Source organism: Cydia amplana, chromosome 7 (assembly GCF_948474715.1).
Source record: "Cydia amplana chromosome 7, ilCydAmpl1.1, whole genome shotgun sequence".
Lineage (NCBI taxonomy): Eukaryota > Metazoa > Arthropoda > Insecta > Lepidoptera > Tortricidae > Cydia > Cydia amplana.
This window is the reverse complement of record NC_086075.1, coordinates 1239386-1259580: the sequence shown is the minus strand read 5'-3', so window position 1 is coordinate 1259580 and position 20195 is coordinate 1239386. Positions and strand designations below refer to the sequence as shown.

At 40.3% G+C, this 20195-nt stretch overlaps 1 protein-coding gene across 1 annotated transcript; it reads left to right on the top strand.

Annotated features, from left to right (window-relative positions):
* The first annotated feature begins 4427 nt into the window (after positions 1-4427).
* Positions 4428-19342, top strand: LOC134649339 (uncharacterized). The gene is made up of 7 exons (XM_063504050.1): positions 4428-4945; positions 13199-13496; positions 15021-15117; positions 15903-16010; positions 17143-17250; positions 18818-18877; positions 19301-19342. Exons 1-7 carry the CDS (start codon positions 4435-4437, stop codon positions 19340-19342), a joined length of 1224 nt encoding a protein of 407 aa, XP_063360120.1. The 5' UTR covers positions 4428-4434.
* Positions 19343-20195: the final 853 nt, after the last annotated feature.

Here is a 20195-nt window from a genome sequence, read left to right as displayed (position 1 = left end):
CGCAGTGGTTTACGTGAAATTTTGGTGTGGATATCTAATGCGAAAGCCGAAGGCCGAGCTCCGCGTAGGGCCAAAGGCCCGAAGCGTCCAGGATGTCAGTGCTTAAGTCGTAGTAGTAGTCGCTCGGTAAGGTGCCCAGAATGCCATCTTTATCAGATTAGGCTTAACCTTTAAAATTGTATTAAAAACGCGAGCGTAGCGAGCGCGAATTTTTTTTGATAGAAAAAAAATTAGAGAGGCTATGTCAGGGACATAGTCGCAGTGGTTTACGTGAAATTTTGGTGTGGATATCTAATGCGAAAGCCGAAGGCCGAGCTCCATGTAGGGCCGAAGGCCCGAAGCGTCCAGGATGTCAGTGCTTAATCACAGAACAATGGTATCAGTGTCTAAATGCGAAAGCCGAAGGCCGAGCTCCGCTTAGAGCCGAAGGCCCGAAGTGTCCGTCGTAGTAGTAGTCGCTCGGTAGGGTGCCCAGAATGCCACCTTTATCAAAGTAGGCTTAACCTTAAAAGTTAAAAACGCGAGCGTAGCGAGCGCGAATTTTTTGAGAGAGGCTATGTCAGGGACACCGCCGCAATGGTTGAATTTTGGTGTGGATATCTAATGCGAAAGCCGAAGGCCAAGCTCCGCGTAGGGCCGAAGGCCCGAAGCGTCCTGGATGTCAGTGCTTAATCACAGAACAATAGTATAACTGTCTAAGTGCGAAGGCCGAAGGCCGAGCTCCGCGTAGGGAGGAAGGCCCGAAGCGTCCCGGCTGTCAGTGCTTAAACACAGAACAATAGTATTAATGTAGGTTAATGTTTGTGCTGGGCTCTCCAGTACCCGCTGATGCACCGCAGTACTTACCGTCGAGCGCGTCTGTCGTGCGAATCCGCTGAGCGGTCAACCGTTCTTCGCACTGCGTGAACGTCTCCGATTCTTCCTCAGATTCCTGAGACCGTGCTACCTTGTAACCTCAATACGTTGCGAGAATTTCGCGAAAAATTCGTTTTTTTCGGATAGGTATGGTGACGCGTTTAAAATGCAAGTCCCAAATTGTTCGACATTTACAATTACTTAATACCTATTTAAAAACTTTCGCGTTTCGAACACATATTAACTCACATTTATAGACGGGCCTATCTCGAAATTTATTTTATTACCTTTATTTACCGACGTTTCGACACAGGTTTCACTGGTCATGGTCGCGGCTAACTGATGTCCCAACAAAATGTCAAAACAGAGATTTGTGCAACTACCCGACGAAAAGTGTATGAAAAAGTTTGGGGTAGACATCATATTTTCAAACCACCCACTTCACATAATGTTAATTATTGTCAATAAACCCGCGATAGACCCGTCTATAAATGTGATTTAATATGTATTTGCAAAGACGTTTGACATTGACTAAGAAAAATGTTGTTTTTTTTACAAAGTACATTCACAAAAAAAAAGTGTGCACCACTTTCTTAAGTTAGCGCCATAAGATTCAGGTGCAAACATAACTTAATTGAGTGTAGTGGCCACCCCCCCTTAGTTAGTTAGTTAGTGTTTCTGGGCATTTTCCGCAAATCGACAACCATTGTGCCTATTTTGCGTGAAACGAGGTAGCGCTACTCTAACCACCCCAGCTCCTCCATGAAACCTAGCAGTGTTTTCAGGTTGCTGACTGCCTCTTTTAGTGTGCTCGGAGTTCCTAGGTATTTGTTCCTGTATGTTTCTACCTGTTTACAGTCTAGGAGTATGTGTTTTGTTGTTTCCTCTTCTTCCATGCATGCTCTGCACAAGGGGCTGTCCGTTTTACCCATATTGTGTAGGTGTTTGTTTAGTGTGTTATGTCCTGTGATAAGTCCTATTATTTTACGTAGTTGTTGCCTAGGTGTTTTCAGTAGTATTTTGGTGAGCTTGTAGTTCAGTTCCGGTAAAATATCTTTAGTCTGCCTGCATGTGTCCATTTCATTCCAGTACTTATTATGCAGTTGTCTGTGATGTAGGTCTAGTTGGTTGTGTATGTAGGATATTGGAAGGGGTATAATGGGCTCGGGTCCGTATGCCGGTGTCTCTGAGCCTTTCCTGGCCAGTTCATCCGCTGCATCGTTTCCTCTTGATCCACTATGCCCCTTTATCCATTGGATTGTTACTTTGTTGCCTTCCTTGCTCACCTCAGTAAGTCTTCGATGACATTCCAGTATAAGTTCCGAAGTTAGTTTGTCACTGCCTAGCGCTTGTAGTACTGACTTACTGTCTGACAGTATTAGTATATTCTCGTGTTTCACTTTTCGTCTTGTTATAGCATTGCAAGCTTCTATTATACCTACGCATTCAGCTTGGAATACTGTGTTGTATTCGCCCAGGGGTTTTGAGATGTGTATGTTCAGGTCCTCTGAGAAGACACCACATCCTGTTCCTGTGTTTGTTTTTGAGCCATCTGTGAATATTCTTAGTTTTGTTTGGTCTAGTCCTTCTTTAGGATCTTCTGTTAACGATATGGCGTAGTCTTTCCAGAAGATCATAGTTTTTGGTATTTGGTCAATTGGCGCTTCCAGCATGGGCAGTTTTGAGATCATATTGTCATAGATCCTCTTGTGCGGTGAGCTGAAAGATGTCCATAGGTTTAGATTTTTCAACCGAAGAGCTGTGGCAGCCGCTTCTTTTTGTATGTATATGTGTAATGGCAGGAGTCCTAGCATTGTTTCTAGGGCCGCAGTCGGAGTAGTTCTCATACAGCTCGTCGCAGCTACACATGCTAGTCTTTGTGTTTTGTGCAGTTTATCTATTGCCGTGGTTAGCTGGGTGCGGGGCCACCATACAACCGCTCCGTAGCTGATCATTGGCATTATTACCATTTTGTACAGCCACAGTATAATGTTAGGGGCAAGTCCCCATCTCTTGCCCACCATCCTCCGGCATTGCCAAAAGGCTACTGTTGCTTTGTTCAGTTTATTTTCTAGGTGTTTGTTCCAGTTCAGTTTATCGTCCAGTATTATGCCTAGGTATTTTACATCCTTTTAGGGGTTGAATTTTTCTAGCCTAAAATAGGGCCAGAGAGTTTCTTGACAGATTAGTAAAGTTTGCATCAAAATCCGTTCAGCCGTTTTCACGTGATGCGCGGTCAAATAAACAGACAAACAGATAAACAGATAAACAGACAAACAGACAAAAATTCTAAAAACTGTTGGAACGTGTTCTGTTATCGATTCTAAGTATCCCCAACCAACTTTTTTTCGAATATCTTCCATGTACAGACTTTCGACCCTCTTCAGCTTTATTATATGTATAGATAGATGTGGAAACTAACTGCAGTATCTTTGATACAACACGCCTGAAACATGAGAGAAGGATAGGATATTCATCTTTTAAGAAGCTAAGCGGTAGAACTTTTACATGTATCAGGGAAATATCACAAATACTCCAAATTTCCTCTTAAATGTCCCATGACTGGTGCCGTTACTATAATGACCAAACAAAATACTTTAAAACAACTTAAATTTTTAATGAATAGATAGCCGTTTTCTTTTTAAAATGTACTTCATAAATGGTCTCCAATATATTAATTCAGTTGCCAAATAAATACTTGGTACCTGCCTAAAAATAATCAGAAGCTGTAACGGCATTAAAATACAACTCATATTGATATATTTTAAGGCTCCGTTTTTGTTGCCAAACTATTAATTTTAGTAACCATTTCTAAACAACCCAAATTCGATTAATTAGTTGACCGGTTAAATACGTGCCTTAAGTGATTATCTTTGTATCAAATCAGCCTTTTTTCCACCAACTGCACAGAATAAATAATAGTAGGTACCTACTAAGTACAGAAGATTCATTCTCTAACAAAACGCGTCTGTTACGATCAGCACAGATATGGCCGCTAGGTGGCGACAGCGCCACGCGCGGCTTATGACTTTCCCCAAAATTGGGGCCGAACGGATGTACTTTTAGCTACCTGTAGCAAAGCGACGAAATCGCGGAGTGAGACACGCCTGCCAACTGTAGCATTTCTCCTTCGAAGCTCGGTTTGCAGTTCCCGTACAGTCATAAATGAACACATTTTACTTTAATAATCACACGTATTACTATCAAATTCGCACTTGATACTTGACAACAAAACGTAAACAATGTCGGATTGCAGTGGTGACATCTTTCCTAACCTTTCAGTGTGCCTCCTCATTGTTAAATTTTAATAAAGCTCCTAGGATGTGAAGATTGTTATCCTAAGAGGAAAATATTTATCCACCCTGTAATAGATACTAGAACTAGTAGATAGATACGTCATAAACTGAATATGCAACTCAATTACCAAGGGAGGCAAGGTGTAAAATTTTCCACCTATTAAATAAGTCTTTGCTTCATTGATTTGAATTATTAAACACGGTCGGCACTTAATTACCTTCTTTTATACTCCATGATTTGCAAAATTATTTTATTGGCACTAAGAATTTCATAGCCGCTAAGATGCCACGTATCAAAAAGGCATCACGCAACATGACGACCATGAAGAATAATCGCACGTATGGTCTTCTTCATACCATCTGTAAGATCGCATTTTTGAGCTGCGGTACCAACTTTTGGTTTGAGGACATGGATTGTCCTGCAAAATTGATGAAAATCTACAACGCAATAGCTCCAGTCCTCGAAGTCTTAGTAGCTTTGTTTATTATGTCCCATTTCGGTGCTTTTTGGACGCAGCCGAATTTAACTGAAAAGCAGAGCACCGATCGAATGTTATTGACGTGTGTTAATGGCCTTACGTATTTAGTTTATGTCAACATTTTATATCATAAGCGAGAGATCAGAGAGTTGGTGATGACACTTGCTGTGAGGTTGAACGAGGTTTGTAACGATGGAACCATCGAGAAAATGATGCTTAGAAGAACGTTCCGGTATATAACGGCGCTTGTTTTTATATGCAGCTCTGCGATGTTTTCTTATGGGCTTGGGAGTGGGATTCAGGCGCTTACAACAAGTGAGTACTTATGCTTAGGATTTAGGATTCAACGTGAAATAGGAAATGATACCTAAACACGACTTTGAGGCATTAAAAAATAAATATATTACAGTCGAAGAAATAGCTAACATGGCACCGTAAATCAAATTAAATTCTAGTTTACTGTTAATTTTGTTTTTAGGGTTCCGTACTCAAAGGGTAAAAACGAGACCCTATTACTAAGACTCCGCTGTCCGTCTGTCTGTCACCAGGCTGTATCTCATGAACCGTGATAGCTAGGCAGTTAAAAATTTTCACAGATGATGAATTTCTGTTGCCGCTAAAACAACAAAAATTCTAATTATTACTTTTTAAAAAAAAGGGAACCGCCTTCAAAAAATCAACCCACTGAAAAGCACAAAATAATTTTTATATACCCCACCCCTGTCCTTGTCCAGTCCCTATCCCGTCGTTAAGCATTCTGCCAAAAAGTAGTTAATACCTAATAATAAGAAAATTTATAACCAGCCGGGTAATTACTTAGTTTTTGAAGTCGGTGCCAACCCAAAATTTAAATTTTAGAGTCTCACTAACTTAGTTCTTGCACTACTAACTACTCGTTTTTTATTCTGTTTGGCAGCAAAGAATATTTTTGTTGGTTTGGCACCGCCTTCAAAAACTAAGTAATTACCCGGATGGTTATAAATTTTCTTATTATTATGTATTAACTACTTTTTGGCAGAATGCTCAACGAAGGGATAGGGACTGGACAAGGACAGGGGTGGGGTATATAAAAATTATTTTGTGCTTTTCAGTGGGTTGATTTTGTGAAGGCGGTTCCCTTTTTTAAAAAAGTAATAAAATGCAGTTATTTTGGATTTGTTTTTTTCTTTAATTCTTTTTTTGTTATTTTTTATTTTATTTTTTTATTTTATTTTATTTTTTACTTTTTAGTGATAGGTGAATCATTTATTTTAGGTTTTGGGCTAAAATACTAGTTTGTTAAGCTCTCCATTTAGTTTTAGTGTAATTTAGTATTAAGTTATTTTGTTTTGGTTTTCTTTTTGTTTATTTTTATTTTTTTATTCTTTTTATATTTATTTAATTTTGTTTTTTATTTTTTAGTGATTTTATTTTTTAGTACTTCATTTATGTTTTGGGTTTTGGGCTAAAATACTAATTTGGTAGGATCTCCATTTAGTTTTGGGCTAGTAAGTAACTATACCTACACCTATTAATGTTGCTGAACTGATGGCCTAACTCGATGATAATCGCGACAAAACATAATATGACGTTTCGGTGCTAAACGATTTGTATTAATATTGCTCCCACTCCCACTGCCACTCCCACTGCCACTCCCACTTCCAGTCCCAGTCCCACTCCCATTCCCAGTCCGAGCCCGAATCCGACTCCCACTCCCACTATTTTATATCTAAATTGGTTTCAGCAACTTAAATTTGATGGTAGGTATACCGAATATACCGATAGCATCGCCACCTACCGGGTCCAATTGGTTTTTCAAACCATCCATGTAAAGTACACTAAAACTTTCTCCAGAATGTAACAAAAACTTTTCTGAAAACCGCATCAAAATCGGTTCAGTCAAACACGAGATAATCACGAACAAACATACATACAAACATACGGGTCAAACTGAGAACCTTTTTTTGAAGGCGGTTAGAAAAAAGTTGATCGACCCACCTAGTGGAACTCTGCAATATCACGACGACTAGTCGGCTAACCAAAACAAAGTGTTCACACACACAGCCAGGGTTCAGCATCAGCTCTATCTTGGGTACTGCTCTCCCAAGTGCTCTTCAAGATGTGACGGATGACTAAAATAGCGTGGGCCTATGTTGAACCCAACCCGAGTTCCACTAGGTACAGCCAGGGTTCAGCATCAGCTCTATCTTGGGTACTGCTCTCCCAAGTGCTCATCAAGATGTGACAGATGAGCAAAATAGCGTGGGCCTATGTTGCACCAAACCTGAGTTCCACTAGGTACAGCCAGGGTTCAGCATCAGCTCTATCGTGGGTACTGCTCTCCCAAGTGCTCATCAATATGTGACAGATGACCAAAATAGCGTGGGCCTATGTTGCACCAAACCTGAGTTCCACTCGGTACAGCCAGGGTTCAGCATCAGCTCTATGTTGGATACTGCTCTCCCAAGTGCTCATCAAGATGTGACAGATGACCAAAATAGCGTGGGCCTATGTTGCACCAAACCTGAGTTCCACTAGGTACAGCCAGGGTTCAGCATCAGCTCTGTCTTGGATACTGCTCTCCCAAGTGCTCGTCAAGACGAGTGGGATGACCAAAACAGAGTGCGCCTATGTTGCACCAAACCTGAGTTCCATTAGGTACAGCCAGGGTTCAGCATCAGCTCTATCTTGGGTACTGCTCTCCCAAGTGCTCATCAAGATGTGACAGATGACCAAAATAGCGTGGGCCTATGTTGCACCAAACCTGAGTTCCACTAGGTACATCCTGAGTTCCACTAGGTACATCCTGAGTTCCACTAGGTACATCCTGAGTTCCACTAGGTACATCCAAGGTTCAGCATCAGCTCTATCTTGGGTACTGCTCTCCCAAGTGCTCATCAAGGCGTGTCGGATGACCAAAACAACGTGTGCCTATGATGCACCAAACCTGAGTTCCACTAGGTACACCCAGGGTTCAGCATCAGCTCAGATCTATGTATACTAAAACCTACTCCAGAATGTAACAAACACTTTTCTGAAAACCGCATCAAAATCGGTTCTGCCAAACGCGAGATAATCGCGAACAAATATACATACATACATACATACATACATACGGGTCAAACTGAGAACCTCCTTTTTTTTTGAAGGCGGTTAAAAACAGAATATACCTAATAAATATTTAAGTGGGGCTTCCAACAACAAACGTGATTTTTTTGCCGTTCTTTGCGTAATGGTACGGAACCCTTCGTGCGCGAGTCCGACTCGCACTTGGCCGGTTTTTTTAATTTTGCATGTTTTGTGTAATGGAGTGTTTTTTTTCTCATGCAATTTTTTGTAGTTGTGGCAATATTTTTTTTGTAAGAAATATATATTATGTACCAAGAGCATAATCTAGAGGCTAGTGTGCTTCGTACTTTCCGTCTGACTGGACATTGGACAATGTGTGCTTAAGTGCTTCAGTAATCATCAGTGATCAGTAATCATTTATTGCTTCCATAGGTGAGTACATTAGGTGTTACATTTGGATATTGGACAGCTATGAAACCCTGTAAGGGCACTGCAAAATACTATTGTTCATTTAATAACTAATAATACTTAGTATTTAACATATTCTTAATATAAATATAAGTAGTAACTTTACATATAGGGCTCCTATTTCAGCGGGGATTTTTGGAACTAAATAGGCACTACCTTGCGCATACAAAGTGGCGCCCCCTACCGAAAAAGTTTTGGTCCAAAACCGGCACAAACACACTACTAATGTCATAAGGTATTTTACATATTGCCGGACCGTTTACAATTTGCCTTCGGCATTTTACAAATGGCGTCGTCATTTTACAAACGTGAAGCCGTTTGTAAATTGACGACGCCATTTGTAAACGGCGGATTCTTACAAAATGCCTACGACATATACAAGAATTGCTCGTTTAAAGGTTTAAGATAATTAGCAAGAGATCTAAGGTCCACCACCTTGCATTTTGGAGACAAAGCAAACCGCTTGGAACAGGTGTTCCTGGGGGTGATCTGAGCTGATTTACCCCGGTTGCCGAGAGGTCCCCCCCAGCAGGTGGGCAGGGGAGGGGGGGCAAAAGTGCCTCCGGCGCGCATCACTCTAAATTTTATATCTGCATACATCTAGCAACTATATCAAGTTTGGTGTCTTTTTCGTATAATTCGAGGATGGAGAATTCATTTCTGTGACTAAACTTTCACTCACCCATACAAAAAAATCGAGAAATTCAAAATTCAAAAAAAATCTTTACACTTTTTTTTTTGAAAATCCTCTACAAAATTAAAACTACGAGGATTTGCTCTACAAAAAAAATACCTGTCAATAGCCTAGTTATCCTTATATATAGAATAGTAAACTTCTCAATCATTTTTCTTTTATAACTCTGTAAAAAAAAATATTTATGTCGCGCGGCGTACCTGCATTGTAAGAGCAGTATGCAGCTTTTAGGATTTTTAAGTATGTTTTGATGGTTTCTTATAAGTTATTATGCTTCTTTTTGTAGATTACATTAATATATTACTTCTGGACGTGATATATATGCAAATATAAATGAAATATATAAATAATAATAATAAGTGGCAGCACAATTCCAACAAGCCCTCGAGCTTGGTTCTCTCCCACCTTCCTTAACAACTGGTGTCACCTTCCTGCTCTTCAAGTCCGGTAGTACCACGGAAGCAAAAAACTACAGACCCATCACATGCTTGCCTACACTCTACAAGCTCCTTACATCCATTTTGAGAGCAAAAATCAATGCGCACATTGTCGCAAACAATATTTTGGCTTCCGCTCAAAATGGATGTAGGGTTGGGTCCCGTGGTACTAAAGAGCTCCTTCTCATAGACATGACCATATGCCAACAAATCAAGAACAAGGGGGCCCTCTCAGCCGCTTGGATTGACTATAAGAAGGCCTATGATTCGGTGCCTCATTCATGGCTGGGGAGGGACTTAGAGCTGTATAAAGTTGATGCAGCTTTGAGAGCCTTCCTAAGCGCGTGTATGAGGCAGTGGACCACAGTCCTTCGTCAACCAGGAGGCGGGGATGACCGCTCTGGCCCGCAGGATTTTATAAGGATTGAGCGAGGAATCTTTCAGGGTGATAGTCTGAGTCCCCTGTGGTTCTGCCTAGCTCTGAATCTCCTCATGAACCTCACCCTGCTGAAAGATTTGGGACTAGGTTGCCGGCTTCGGAGAGAGGGTGAAGTCATTTCTCACCTTTTGTACATGGATGACCTCAAATTATTTGCACAAAATAGCCAAGACTTGTTGAACCTACTGAAAACTACCGAAGTCTTCAGTAGTGCCATCAACATGGAGTTTGGTGTCGAGAGCGGGGGAGGGTTGTAAATTCAACAAATTTACAACTCTCTGAGACAATGGCTTTCAGATCTATCTCTGAATCAGAAACCTATAAATACCTTGGTATGTCACAGTCGTTGGGTATTGAGGACGAGGGTATTAGACGGTCGGTGAAGGAGCGCTTTTTCAGTCGGCTCACAAAAGTCCTTAACAGTTTTTTGTCAGGAGGCAACAAAGTGCGCGCCTTCAACGCCTGGGTAATGCCCCTACTCACATACTCCTTTGGCATACTAAGGTGGACTCAGACCGAACTGGACGCCCTAGATCGGAGGGTCCGATCACTGCTCACCATGCATCGCATGCTACACCCACGCTCGTCAGTTATGAGATTGTACATCCCACGGAAGTGTGGAGGCCGAGGCTTCCTAAACGCCAAGGATCTCCACAACCGCCAGGTGTACAATCTCAGGAATTATTTCCTTAACAACGAGTGTGGGATGCATCGTGTTGTGGTGGCAGTAGACAGGAACCTCACCCCGCTCTCCTTGGCAAACGAGAACTGGCGCAAACCTGTGGTACTAAGTACTGCGGATCGCAAGGCGGCATGGGAGAGTAAGGTGCTACACGGGCGGTTCTACAAGGCCCTCACGGGACCCGATGTGGACCTGCTCGGGTCGGTGAACTGGTTACGATTCGGGGACCTCTTCGGAGAAACCGAGGGTTTTGCCTGTGCAATTGCGGACGAAGTAATGATGACGAACAACTATCGGAAATATATCCTGAAGGACGGTACGGTCGACAATTGTGGGGCATGCCGCCGTCCCGGAGAGTCACTCAGGCATATCATTTCCGGTTGTTCTCATCTTGCTAACGGCGAGTACTTGCACAGACATAATCTGTGCAAGCTCGTAGCCAGGATTATTCACCAGCAACTTGCTTTTCTATATGGTCTTGTGGACCGCGAAGTACCGTACTACAAGTATTTACCTGCGCCTGTTGTCGAGAATGGTCGTGCCACGCTCTATTGGGATCGATCTATCATCACTGACAGGACTATTGTAGCCAATAAGCCTGACATTGTGATAATAGATCGATCGCAATGTCGGGCCGTGCTCGTTGACATCACCATCCCCCATGATGAGAAGATTCTCGACGAGACGGGGGATTTGACGAGATCGTGAAGGCCGAGAAGGACAAGTCCAGTAAGTAGGTTGGCTCACGAGATAACCGCCATGTGGGATGTTGATTCGACGATCATTGTCCCGATAGTCGTTTCAGTGAACGGTCTAATAGCGAAGAGTCTCGACCAACATCTTGAGAGACTCTCGCTAGGTGGTTGGATCAAGGGCCAGAAGGCGCCAGATGCAGAAGGCGGTGATCTTGGAAACGGCGCGGATAGTCCGCCAGTTCCTCTCTCTGCGGCCCTGACCACCGGCAGCTTGGGCCTTGCCCCGCTGCTGGCGGCACCCTAGGTTAGGTTTTTTATAATGTGTTTATATGTATTTTTTATTGTTTTGTAAGTGTTTTTATATTTTACTTTTATATTCATATTATAAAAAACCTAACTTAAGATGAAAGATAAATAAAGTGAATAATAATAAAATGCTTTATTGCACACTACAAAAGAAATGTTACAAAAGTATGAACAGGTACAAAAATGTAGGTAACAACAGGCGGACTTATCGCTAAATAGCGATCTCTTCCAGACAACCTTCAGATAGTGAGACGGCGGAAAAGATTCAAGTTAACGGAAGTTAAATAAAGATGTTGGGAACTAATACCAACGGTCCCTGAGCGCGAGCGCCGCTGCACTGCACCGCATTCACCTCCGTTTAGATACCTACACTACACGCAAATTTAGTATAATTTTTATGTATACATAGATAAGTATCTCAAAAGACGTAGAAGATAAAAGGTCACAATAACTAAATAAAAAATTGATCTGTCGTGAAACTATCCAGTAGGTAGACAACTCATTCTGCATAGGATAATCCAATATTCAGTTATATCGTACTTATTGTAAATTCCTTTATTGTTTTAAATATTTACTTTCTGTACCTACTTGCGTTATGCTGAATAATGTTTTGAAGTAAATGCGTGTCTAAACTAAATGCGTGTAGGTATACCTACTTCAGCACGGTCCGCCGTGCGACACAAAACATTTTTTTAAATACAATTATTAGTTAAAAATGGTTGATAAGTTTATTATTCTATATAGTAGAATAACTGGGCTATTCACATGTATTTTTTTTTTAGAGCAGATCCTCATAGTTTTAATTATGTAGAGGATTTTCAAAAAAAAAGTGTAAAGATTTTTTTTGAATTTTGAATTTCTTGATTTTTTTGTATGGGTGAGTGAAAGTTTAGTCACAGAAATGAATTCTCCATCCTCAAATTATACGAAAAAGACACCAAACTTGATATAGTTGCTAGATGTATGCAGATATAAAATTTAGAGTGAGGCGCGCCGGAGGCACTTTCCCCCCCCCTCCCCTGCCCACCTGCTGGGGGGGACCTCTCGGCAACCGGGCGAAATTAGCTCAGATCACCCCCAGGAACACCTGTTCCAAGCGGTTTGCTTTGTCTCCAAAATGCAAGGTCCCCTTAGAAAACGGGATCTTAGATCTAGTACTAAATGCATTTGTTTCATGGTTGCGTTTTCCAATTTATCTTAGGTCTAGTAATTTTACCTTGTTCAAATAAACATCAAACATCAACATTTATTCAGCAAATAGGCCACAAAAGCTTATGAAAAGACCGGGATTTATAGGCCCGTGAAATCCAAAATGGAGGAACAATATATAAAAAAAAACTAAAAACATACAAACACAAAAATCTATAATTATTTAGAGGTGTTAATGTGTATCTAAGTATCAGAACTTATATTACGGTTAGTCAAATTATCCTTAGCGATGTATAGGGTCTCCATCACTCTCCAAGAGTAAAAATCCTGTATAATTAAAACATTCATTAAGAGATAAAAAATAACATACGGGAACTGCATGAATGAGCCTGAATGAGGTGTCTCAATGTAGTTATACTCAAAAATAAAGTTACTAACTATAGCTCGTGTTAGCTTAAATAGACCAGTCTCCATAAACATCACCCCGTTCACGAGTATGACGCAGCCATCGCCTCCCTCAACCTTCATTAAAAAATAACTGATTTGCAAGACCGAAATGATCCCATAAGTGTTCCGTGAACAAAGTTTGTACGGAACACTAAAAAATTGTTCTATATGCAAATGGATCCTTTGACCATTAACGTTTTCAGACGCGACTTTCACCAACATGATCCCTGTATGGCCAGACGTTGAAGACCGAAGAATTATCGCCGCAGCCGCTCGCATAGTCCACTACATCGTCTGGTTGTTTTTCTTGGCCCGGGTCATCGCCATCTACACGTTAATTCTCACCAACACAATTAGTATCGCGCACCAGTTCAAGCATCTGTGCAAATATTTTGAAGACCTGAACGATATCTTTGAAGGAAATGGCAGTCAGGAGGAAAAGGAGAGGAAATATGAAAATGCTTTTAAAGTTGGGATTAAAATGCATGCTATCACGCAATGGTGAGTAAAGAATGTCTACTTCCACAAATCCACACATTCGTGTATGTATGGAGAGTGACGAATCTCCTCTCATCTCCGCATCGGTGGAAAATCAGCCATTTGTATGATTTGCTAGTAAGACGATAACAACTAGTCCTGACTAATTTAATTCAACCGCTTCAGAGCATTGTCGTATATCTAGGACGGGCCTTATGGGTACTAAAAATGGTACTAGTTCAGCGGTGTCACTCACGAATTCGAGCCAATCTTGCAGTCAAACGCAACTTATAGTTGCGAGTGTTGCGACCGATCGTGCGCGTGATGCGAACTCATCAACCAATCGCGTTGTAGTGGTGTGACACCGCTGTACTAGCCCCGTCCTTATTGCCCGTAAGGCCAGTCCTTCTTATTGTCAATATTTGCTTTATTATCAATTATTGTCATCTAGTGGTAAATATCAAATGATATTTCGTACATAAGTTCCGAAAAACTCATTGGTACGAGCCAGGATTTGAACCCGCGACCTCCGGATTGAAAGTCGGACGTCATATCCACTCGGCCACCACCGCTCACCACCACTCCTAGCTAGGTTAGCTTTTCGGTGAAGGAAAACATCGTGAAGAAACCTGCATACATCTGCGAAGAAATTCAAAGGTGTATGTGAAGTCCCCAATCCGCATTGGGCTAGCGTGGGGACTATAGCCCAAGCCCTCTTGCGCATGAGAGGAGGCCTGTGCCCAGCAGTGGGACGTATATAGGCTCACATTATTTTATTATTGTCATCTATGCGACGGTCGGTGATATGCTAAGTGCTGACGAGACTTAAACGTAACAACTTGGGGTGCCTCTTCATTCCAGGGGCCCTTGGCATTCAGCCCACTTGGCAAAGTGGGCTGAATGCCAAGGGCCCCTGGAATGAAGAGGTGGCAACCCTACAGTCAAACCACTGAAATGCTGTGATATGTGTGTGTGCTGCTCATGGCATTAAGTTCGCCTTTTGTACATTAAGTTGTTCTTTTGTGCAATAAAGTTTAAATAAATAAATATGTACTGACTGCTGAAGGGCGTTTCGTACTCTTAATCTTGTTACGTTACGGTATGACCTATCAGATTATCCATAACCGTTTTCATAACAAGATTATAACCGCATTCACCAGGGCGAGCCATGAATTACGTTCATAGCCGATAACACCGGAAAACCCAATATGTAGCGAAAAGCGTCTACGAACAGAGACGTGACGACGTTCGGATGCAAACTGGGCCCCTATTCGACGTGTACAACTGTCGGATTTCGCGTCAACTCCAATTCAACAGTTGAAGTTCATCAAGTGCGGATAGTTCACCTTGCGGTCATATCTGTTGTAAATGTTGTAATAGACGCGTCCTGTTAGAGAGTGAACCCTATGTACCTAGTACTATTATTTATTCTGTGCCTATGCTGATAACTAGGATGCAGTAACGCTGGTGCAGTTTGAATCCGATCGTCACCTTAAATGTGTTAATTAAGTCCGAACCGCCCTCCAGATATATGGAAATGTCCTGTAGGTGCACGAAGCAGATACAGCTAACGGCCGGCATGGCGTTCAACGGTCAGGTCATAATCAACGTCTGCTCACTCGGCCTGCTCATGATTCAGATGATGGTTGGTAAAGGGGCCCACGGATTACCGGTTCGCCGGACGATATCAGCCTGTCAGTTAAACGCAAAATTTGACAGCTCCGAACAACTGACAGGCTGATATCGTCCGACGAACTGGTAATCTGTGGGCTTCTTAAGGGTGAATATTCCATCTGTCCTATATCTTGGTCCAGTGACATCTCACTCTCTCATTAAGCAAAATGTGAGACAAAATACACATTGGATAGGTGGAATACCACCCTAACACAGTAAAGTGTATTGTGGTCGAACTCTCAGCTCAGGAATCTAATTTTTGAGTGACAGTTCAATCAATCTTTCTTAGCCACTTGTCCAGTTTTTAAGGACTTGCGCCAAACAACAAATGTATAGCCATACAAAATAAGGTCAGTGTGGCTAGGAAATGGCGTTTTTCTCGAACAACGAACAACATTGATAATTTCGTCCACAAAAGAGTGATTGCTTTTAGTTTCAGCAATCAAAAGCAAATGGTTTTTTCCTATGATTGAAAATCAAAGAAATATACGCCCGTGGACGGAATAGCGCCTATGACGGAATTAGCCAGATTTACCTTACCTACTTAAAAAACTGTCAAAAGTCAAAATCAATGGCATTTATTGCAAAGTTATTAGCATATTACATAATACTAGGTAGGTATGTACCTACATAATATGGACCCTGCAAGGGCGCAGCAATCTTATCTTTTAACTTTTGGGTATGACTACAGGAAAGACGTTAACATGGTTTTATATTTGACCCCACGTACTCATACTATTTATTTCTGTTTTCTAGTCCACAGAGCGTACTCTGGTCGCAATGATGCAGATCTTTTTAATGGTGTTGTTAATCCTGATCGGCACTGGACTATTCTTATGGAACGCTGGAGACATCACCATCGAGGTGAAATTCGACAAGATACCTAGAGGTAGACCTAGATTGACTGAAATAGCAAGACACGTTCGTACGTTTCCGTCAAAATACGGAGGAAAATAACTAGTACCTAGTTCGCCCCGAACTGAGAACGCGCGGTTTATCAAAAGCTAAGTATATACCTATTAGAGCGATTGAATTTTGTTGCACCTACTAATTAGTCGGCAATGGATCGAAAATCGCGTGCGATTGCAAGGTCTATGGAGCCCTTAACTGATAGATTTAAGTCACACATTTAAATTAGAACACATTTAGGTACTTAAGTTATTGTCCATCAAACTACTTATCCTCTGATAGTTCAGCTTAAAAACATCGAAATGCCGAGACGTGCTCCTAGCCAGCCGCTTGTTCCAAGTTGAATGTAAGAACTTCGCTTCGCTCGCTCGTTTGATGAGAAGTAGATAACATACTAAATTAATTGGTATTCGGAAGCTTAGTAACTTTGTCCCAAGAGCAAATTTTACAGATTGATAGTTTGACTATGCTGAAATTTTGCATACCAACATAGGTCAATTCTATAGTAATGCAATGTTAATGTTATGGTACACTCAATACTCAAGTTCACAAACATCTTTACAAGCAAACGATCCAAAATAGTTATTTGTTTCACTCGGGGCCAAAGTGTTGTTAACCGCTCGTGCTAATATTGATACCCGAGCAAGCGAAAGATTCCAACGCTACGCTCGTGGTTAAATTTTGGTATACTTAGTGGTCATTTTCTATACAAACGTTCTCGACATTTTCCTCTCTGGATTTTGGCCCTAGACGAGTATTTTTTTTAATACTGGTAAGAGTATCTGTGTCTGTATGTTTTTCTTTTTATGATATTCTTGTTTTTATAAGAACTAGGTTACTTCAAATAGCGCTAAAAACGGCCAAATTAAACCGGCCGTAAACAGACGCCTAGCATACAAAATCCGAAACAATAACACAATTTCGTTACGAGGAGGAAAATGTCGAGAACGAAACCTCGATTTCTAAGATTTTTACGCAGGATTTTCGTCTAAGCTGCAGTTGTCCTTATCGCACTAATTCTAGGAGCCGTCCCCGTCAGCGCAACACCCAGTGACTAACAAAAAGTCTTGTTTTACATTATTAACAGGCGTCTTTCCTGCCAGCGGCCATGTTCCACTCGGGCTGGCACAACTGCACGAGGCAGTCCTCGGTGCGTGTGCGCAAGCTGGTCACCATCTCCATCGCGCAAGCGCAGGTTCTTAATAAACATTTATTTATAGAGTCTGGCTACGTGGCTACTGAAATATTACACAATTTTTTGGCGGGAAATTCAAAAAATCTTGGGCTGGTCACACTTTGTTTAGTAGGAGTAGGAATTAAAGTTTTGATACGAGAAAATATTTTTGATATTCTGTGCACACGTAAGGTACCTAGGAAGATAAGTTAAATATACATTGACGTGCACTCAAAGTCAGCTCACATATTTTTTACCACAATGTAAAGTACAGTCAACGACAAACACCAATGTCATGATTTATCTGGGGGCACGGCATTATACGTATTACAAATTAAAGATATCTTATTGGTACGGTTTTAACACCCCCTGGCACTGATTAAAATAACCGACTTGGTTTCACATTAAGTACATCTCAAAACTTTTTTTAGTAAAAGCGTTGCGAGACTTACACCTTTTTACATGTAATGTTTTTGATGGGATTGATATTTTCCAGAACTTCTGGTTTATCCGTTTCTTAACACACTTGTCCTGTTTATGAGATTCAGTACGGATATGATGGTCGTTCTTGTCTACGTGACAGCGTGATAAAACGGTGTCCGTCACTTTCTTTCCCACGGTGTTAAACAGTGACAGTTATTTTATCACGTGGATAAAGATGGATAAAGCTATCCATAATAGGCTGGCAGGTATTAATAAATTCACGAACTTAATCAAAGTTGTAGGCAAATATGTTATAACTAGTCTTTAAAGTATCAAAATATCAATAGAACACCAACCTACTAAATTGTTTACGGCTTACACTTGAGTGTGCAGTTTTTCGTTACCTAAGTATACAACGCTTCACGTCAACTTCGCACATTGTCGTAATTATTTACGAGCTTAAATAATAGTTTGCGGACCTCACTCGGTATAGTCATTATTAATATTATTTAAAATAAATCCCTTATAAACCGCGAACAATTTGAATGAATGACATAAATTGACAACTGACTTTTAGCTTATTATATATTTGGCTAGCTATTAGCTATCCATAATAGGCCGGCTATGACTCTATTTTTTCATATATGTAAAGTATATATTATATATGATACTCTATACCACTTTTTTAACAGTGTACGATAGTACGATTTTTTATTAATTTATGTTTGACAATTTTCTTAAAATTATAATCTAGCAATTTTTTTATACGATTAGGAATTTTGTCGACCAATAAATGATTTTCGAGCCCAATGCTTTTTATTGCCAAATTAAATGTTAATATATATTTTTCCTTTTTTTATTGTGGGACGTACCACATTATTAGAATCTATAAATTATAAATACAGTTGTCAATCACAGTGAAAAAACCTTACGTTGTAAATCTTAGAATGCAGATGTCGCTAGTGATGTTGTCGCAGTGCGTTGATATTGGCGGAATTGGTAACGCATTGGACCGGCAATCCAAGGATGTGGGTCTTGAATCCATCGAGTCGTCCTGATCATCTTTGATTTTTTTCATTGTGATTGACATCTGTAAGTAACACAATTGATTGCCAATTGGCAAGTTAAATTAAATTTGTTTACTTACCTTACCTATTTTTTTTAGAAACCTGTCGTCATCAAGAGTTTCGGATTCATAGAACTCTCTTATCAATCGTATGTATCGGTAAGGCTCATTCATTTGTAGTACTTAATAAGTAATTAATGCCTCATTGTTAGGTACAGCCAGCAGCAAAAGTTGATAAGCGGGCGACGTGTTCAAAATTACCTTGTCAAGTTGTCACGCTCTTATTTTCTTAGCGCCACTTGCACCATCGCACTAACCCGGGTTAACCGGTTAAATCTGGAGTTACCATGGTTACCAGTACAATTTGACACTGGGTTAACCGCTTAACCCCGGGTTAGTGGGATGGTGCAAGTGGCTCTTAACAATAAAGTCGCGCCAAGATAATTTTGGGCCAATTTTGGACACGTCGTTCGCTTAGCAACTTCTGCTGCTGACTGTATCTAGTTATAAATAAGGGCGACTCTTCTATGTCAAAAACTAACGAATGCGCAAATAGTCTTAATTTTTTTAAATCATTTTCAGATCGTGAAGGCATCGTACTCCATATTCTCAGTTATTTATTAAGAAAAGGAAGATTAACGTTTTGACCGTAACGACTATTTTATATAACACGCAATAGTAAACTTTATCATAATGTATGAAGGCGCATTTTATTCTGTAACCTGCAAATTAAATGATTGCGCATAGGTATACCTAATTTTAGTAGTAATAGTACCTAGTTATTGAAAATGCACAAAACTTTAAAAGTTTATACGTTAATAAGCAGGTAAGATAAAAACGAAATAAACATAATATAGGTAGGTATTTGACAAGAAAGATTACGGCTTACCACATCCACAGATAGGGGAAACTTGCCTAGTTCGTACCCCTTAAGAGAAAATGCAAATTTCTTGGAAATACAATTAATAAAAAAAATACAAATTGTGTTTAAAGAATCTTTATTTAATAACGAATCAACAAAAGTAACAAGTTAAACTTAAATCTCAACAACTTCTGAGAAAAAAAAGTAAAAAAAAAGTGGAAAAGGTACGATTTAGGCCTAATTGTCCCTAAAACGTACCCGTATATTCCTATATCATACCCGTATATATCCATGTCAAACTATGAGATCTTATAATTTGTATCAGTCTCATAATCACCGCAATTGACGTAACCTACATAAGTAATATTAATTATAATTGAGTCCCTAATCTAAATAATTTGTCCACTTCTATCCAATCACCTCAAATATAGAACGAACATTTTATTATTAATATTATTTTATTATCTATAGCAGATCTAACTGTATTTTCTAACTCTTTGCAGTCATCACAAATAAAGAGTCCTAGAGACAAACCAAAGAAAGTCTGCAGCGCTAGATTAAAAGTAGTTTTTAAAAATCAGTATGCGACAACACCACAGAAAATGGATTAAATAG